The sequence below is a fragment of the Adiantum capillus-veneris genome, chromosome 19 (genome assembly GCF_014529385.1).
Source record: "Adiantum capillus-veneris isolate H3 chromosome 19, ASM1452938v2, whole genome shotgun sequence".
NCBI classification, from domain to species: Eukaryota; Viridiplantae; Streptophyta; class Polypodiopsida; order Polypodiales; family Pteridaceae; genus Adiantum; species Adiantum capillus-veneris.
This window is the reverse complement of record NC_140949.1, coordinates 61961366-61967365: the sequence shown is the minus strand read 5'-3', so window position 1 is coordinate 61967365 and position 6000 is coordinate 61961366. Positions and strand designations below refer to the sequence as shown.

The following is a 6000-nucleotide window of genomic DNA, read 5'->3' as shown; positions in this document are numbered from 1 at the left end:
ATTCTTAAGGTGATAATAGCTTGTTCATAGCTACAAATTTTGTGTTATCTACACTTGTGAGAAAACTACACATTTTTGTTGCATTTATTGAAACGAATAACAAAAAGAATGTATAACAAGAGAAAACATGAATTCTCAAATTATTCACAATCTTTTTCTTTTGAATGATATTTTCATTGATGAATAAATATATCAACAAATAGATATACATTTTCAATCCACCTGACATGTGTGTTACCCTAACAGTAATTTAGGGGAATGGGTTTATTGTGGGTTGTTATGATCCATGAGTGATGATCACCAAGATACATTACTCCCACAGTAGCTGAGGAAGGAATACATAGCATGGCTCTTGTTCTCAATGCAACCATGGCCTATCTTACTTGAGTTGTCGCTTTTATGAGACCATTAGATAGCTTGTGCTATGTTTGTGATCCACCTTGCAATGTCTTCTTACTCCACCTTGTGGTGTGTCCTTTCTTTTACAACACTTAGCTCCAATTTAGTGTGAGCTTTTATTATTCAAGCTTCTCCTTGCATTCTGATCCTGAGTCACCTTAGTGCCGGTCTTCTTAATAACTAGCACAAATGGTACTTTCATGGCTCCCAGATATACACCGTCTCACAAGTTCTAGCCTAGCCAACTGACTTGTCTTTAATACCACAATTTAGACTAAGGTAAATCAACCACAATGCCAAACATACTTGATAATGAAAAAAGTAATAAGAAACCCAAAAAAAATCTTAAACCACATAGGATGGCTTGATTGCTTCATGATAATACGATTGACCAGGATGAGAGCCCCCGTTTTATATGAGAGTGGGATAACTATAGACATGACACCTTTGCTTTAACAACACATTTATTACATGGAAAAGTTGTGGGTTTCTTTTTTTTTTTTTTGAAGGGGGGGGGGGGGGGGGGGGGGGGGGGGGTTGGGTTTTCTAGATAGTGTGCCCCCTAAGGTTGCAATTCTGAACTTTTAGATTCAACATGTCTGTTTCGGAAAGAAAAAAACAAGTGAAAGGGTCACGACGGCTTTCAAAAACAATAAGAAAGTGATGAAATTGTTTAAACTGGTATCAGTGTTTGGGAAAGGATTGCATCAGCTTAGTCTTGAGCCGATTGAAAATCGAGAAAAAAACGGATGAAATATGTGAGAAAGTCGTCCAAACATTTTGCAAATCTCAAAATTTCTTGTAATATGTCCGATCTTTTTCTTTGTGAGGAGGAAACTCGATCAGCAACCGCTTAATAAAAGAGACTTTCTTGAATGTTAACACTAATTGGAATCAAGCTATAAAAAAGCAAAAAATGTATAGCCATGTGAAGTTGTGAAATGAAAGGAACTAATTAATATATGTGTGTGTGTGTGTAGAATTTATTAGAATTATGCAAGGTGAAACTTCATTTTAGCATTCTACAACAATAGAATGCAAAAAAAACATGTATGTATGTGTGTGTGTAAAATTTACTAAAATTATGTAAGGTGAAACTTCACTTTAGCATTCTAAAACAACAGAATGCAAGAAAAGTAAAGATAGGATGTGAAATGAAAGGTAAGTCTCCATCATGCACTGAAAACTATGAAAGTCCCCCTAACCCAACCCAACACTAAGGGTTTCTTTTAGAAAGCCAAAAACCCTCAACGATGGTCAGAGTTGAAATACATTGTATATCTTACCGTGAGGGAGAGGATCAAGCTTGTAAGGATGATCATTAATTTTCCTTACAATGGGTATGGCCAAAGAAACCCAATAAAAATCTTGAACCACATAGGATGGCTTGATTGCTTGATAATGACGTGCTTGACCAGAATGAGAGCCCCCTTTTTATATGAGAGTGTGGGCACATTACGTTGCATGTGGGATAACTGTAGGCACACCTTTACTTCAACAACACATTTATTACATGGAAAAGTTGTGGGGTGTGGTTGGGGGGTTTGGTGGGGGCGGGAGGGGGGGGGGGGGGGGGGTTTGCAATTCTGAACTTTTAGATTCAACATGTGTGTCTCGCAGAAAAAGAAAAAAACCCCGCACAAATGGTCAGAGTTTGAACACATGAAATACATTAGAGAGGAGGAAGATCAAGCTTGTAAGGATGATCATTAATCTTCCTTATGATGGGTATGGCCCACAATATATATATGTGCACAATTTTTCTAGAGAGCTTGCAAAGTCTACCCTTCCCAGCATTTCCATCCACATTTCATCCTTGCTCTTACAAGGGGAACTAAAAGTCCTTGCATTCTGATCTTGGCTTGTCCTTGGTTCTTACGATGGGAGGTTTCCTGAATTTGTTTCCTGAATTCAGGGGTCAAGGGGCAGAAGATCGCAGCCCTTTGTCGCCTCTGCTTTAGTCGTCGTAATCCTTGCTGCAAGCATTGGACTTTTGACGGATCAACAATCATAAGATTGATATCTGAGCAACAACCACCAATTGACAGCTAAGCATCAGGAAATCACTGCCGTGCTGCCAATCCAGCACACGGAATTGTGCCGTTCCATATACTCAGTTCTTGGCCCCTCTCCCCCGACTGTGACGGATGGGAATGGTCTGTCAGTGACCATTCCCATAATCTACCGGCTCCCGCCGATCACCATGGGTCGCACAGACTATGGGGAACGGTCACTGACGGACCATTCCCTACTCCATGGTTTGTAGTTTTGTATCGCGTTTAATTTCTAAAATTTCTAACACAGTAATCTACAGTCATGACAAAAGAATAGCCATCTTACAAATCAATGGGCTTTTAGTGTGCAATGTCAATCTGACCCATCCGTTCGCGATGCATGTCTTGCAAAATATATGAATCATGTGTCGGCCTATGGCATTAGCGATACAAAACTGAATTGTATAGCATGTTCCCCAGTCCCATTAAAGGGTTAAGGACGCCATCACTCCAAGCATGCACTATGCATTAACAGACATACTGCCATAAATCTACAAACAACAAACTCATTGTGTGAACAAAAGCCTTCAATGACCATTTCGTCGAATAGATACAAAAGAGCCAGAAAGACAAGATGTCACAACCACCCACCCTTTCACCAACAGTCAACAATGCCAGGATGAAATTTACATATTGGATGTACCTTATTATACAGGGATAAAGGTACATTTCGTACATCCAAACACAGTTGCTTAACGAAAGCACGAGCTTTGAAGCCAGATTCACATTTGCATGTCAATTGAGCTCACAAGAAGTGGGCCTTGCAGTTAATTAGATTTGCCTGTATAGATTCACCAAATCTTCAGCATGCCAAAGCATCTTGCTGGACCCATTGGCAAGAAAGGCCACCAAGCATGTTCGTCATTTGAAGGAAAAAAATGGAGATGGCAAGATGCACAAACTTCCCAACATTAGCAAATCATTGCATGCATTGAGGTCAGGCTCATGGTAAAGACGCAATATGATGACTAGGCGACAGGAAACAACTCTTTAGCTAAAGTCATTCGATTTGTTCTCATGGTACATAACTCACTATCAGAGAAACAAACATACTCTGGTGTTACCACTCTTATGCTGACATGGCTGCTGATACATTTGATCGAAGCTCTCACAAGAACAGTCTCCGGAAATGCCTTGAAGGCCTACTGAATAGGTTCCAAAGTGAAATTATCACACTTCACACCACCGTCAGAATGACTAATCAGAGGAGATTCGGTACTAGACAATCTCTCTATTCCCTGTTCGAACACTTGCAAGATGTCCGCATTGTTCCCATTTGCATAATTCGGGCTACCTAGCCAGCTATTCACCTTCCTTTCGTTGTAAGAGTCAGGTTGACTTATCGGTGAGGTTTTGCTTCCCTTTTCACTGACCATCTCATCCCCTATTTCGCTTCCCTCTTGATCAATAGCAATCCTAAAACTGTGTTCTGAGCTCGCATTGCTGCTTGTTGCCATGGGCGAATCCGCTACTGAGCTACTTGAAAGACCTCTTCCATTGCTGGACCTTACACTATACAGCGATGACGTAGGCACATTTGACATGAATGACTTGAAACTGCTGGGAGTATTCTTCCTGATGTCCTGAATCCATGCAAGCAAGATTTAAAACGTAAGTTCCACCTCTCTCTCTCTCTCTCTCTCTCTCTCTCTCTCTCTCTCTCTCTCATATATATGTATATATCATATGTACACACATATATGTGTGTGTGTGTGTGTGTGTGTGTGCGTGTGTGTGTGTATGTATGTATATATGTACACACACACACACACTTTCGAAAATCCCTCAGAATGCCCAAATGGTCCAGATTCTGAGGGCAAGTACAAAACTGTTTACAAAGCAGGCTCGAAGGCAACAACTAAAAAACTGTATACAATTAGCCACATGGGCAAACTGTAAGAACTGCAAGAACTAAAAAGCCAGGGGAGAACACCTCTCCTAACGAAGTAAAAAGTGCCCTGGCAAGCTTAGTGGAGAGAGAATGACAGCAACCTCTGAAAGATAGGCACTCCCACCAGAAGCTCACTCAGCCATTGTGTACCAATAACCTGAACTACCAAAGAGCAACCATCGGTGATGTGAAAAAAGGAACAACTGCAATGGCAGGTGCTCAATGTCAGGCAAACGCCTGCCAACTAGTAGTAGATACCATCTGAAAGCGAACGCTATGGATGAACAGAGGAGGGACGGAGGCTGGAGCAGTCAATGACGAAGATGATTGAGAAGAAACAGCTGACATCACCAAGAAAACTGCAGGAGGCAATAAGATGACAAATAAAGCGCTCCATAGGAGCAGACAAGGAGCTGTCACCCAATATACAGATCAGTCCACTTGCTGAACGTGGCTCCTGAAAACCAGAGCTAGATAGGAAACTCCGAGAAGACAGTACAGGAGGCTCTAGGAAAGACCGTGTAAAATCCCTCAGTAGAATCCTGGTAGAGAGAGCACCAGCACCAGCATGGGGACCAAATGTCGAGAAAGCTGCAGATCTGTCTTCATCACCAGGAGGACCACCAAGAACATCTCGATGTAGGGTTGCAATGCTTGGAAGGGTCCCTGCAGTCTTGGCTGAAGCAGGACTGGGAAGGCCTACCAAGAGGTGGCAGCTACAGTGGAGGAAGCAGGTGAGGCCATCTATGGCGATAGAACCCAGGGTTGTGGCAAAAGGACCACAACACCAAGGGGAAGATCATCTGCTGCAACTAGAGCCAAAGCCTGTAGAAGAGGACTCAAGGCCGACTATGTTGGCAAAGAGGAAAAGGTCATGGTCCTCCATGGCAGCCAACTAGAGCGTTGGCAGCACACTTCCATGGCGGCCACAAAAGGTAGGCTGCACACGCTGCAGAGTAGGCCGCACAAGCAGAGGGAGGCCCATGAAATATACAGGGGGCTGGGGCAGAGGTCGTAGGAGACGGCATCTTAGCGCCGGAAGCTCCTCGTTGCCTATATGCAAAAAACCAGCCAGCTGCTGCTCGCGTGCATCACAGAGACGACCAGACGGGAAAGGCGCTGATGGTGAAGGGTGGCAGCATGATGGAAGGCGGCTGCTGCCTATGCAGGACAAGCCATCGGCGGCTCCGTACGGGCTAGGGCAAGGGCAGAGCCTGTAGCTTCTCTCTCTCTCTCTCTCTCTCTCTCTCTCTCTCTCTCTCTCTCTCTCTCTCTTACTAGAAAAGGGGCCGTATTCTGTGTACGTAAAAGACCTTTGAAGATGCACAACGGCCTATCACTCAAAGGAGACCCCCTTCTTGAAAGAATTGTAATTGCCCTCGATTACGCCTGCAAAACAAACAGAGGCCATAAACCATTTCAACAGACACTGACTCTAAGTACCGCTACACTAGACACGACACATCTAGTACTTGTACAAAGACGACAGTCACATCATTGCACATGACATCACATGACAAATTAATCATAGAAACAATCATTCCAAATCTCAGACCATGATTGCCAACAACGTATTTAGTAACCGCATCTAGATCCATCCCGCACCTCACTGATGCCGAATTAGCTAATCCTTATTGCGATCATGTCTATAGAGAT

The 6000-nt window shown here is 43.0% G+C and overlaps 1 protein-coding gene across 1 annotated transcript in view; it reads right to left on the bottom strand.

The window, feature by feature from the left end:
- Nucleotides 1–3028: 3028 nt before the first annotated feature.
- The window catches only part of LOC147434130 (uncharacterized), a 40585-nt gene continuing 37613 nt past the window's right edge, over nucleotides 3029–6000 (bottom strand). The window contains exon 4 of the mRNA XM_086490723.1: nucleotides 3029–4036. Within this exon, the coding sequence (XP_086346849.1) occupies nucleotides 3596–4036 (441 nt within the window). The 3' untranslated portion in view covers nucleotides 3029–3595. The remainder of the gene's footprint in view (nucleotides 4037–6000) is intronic.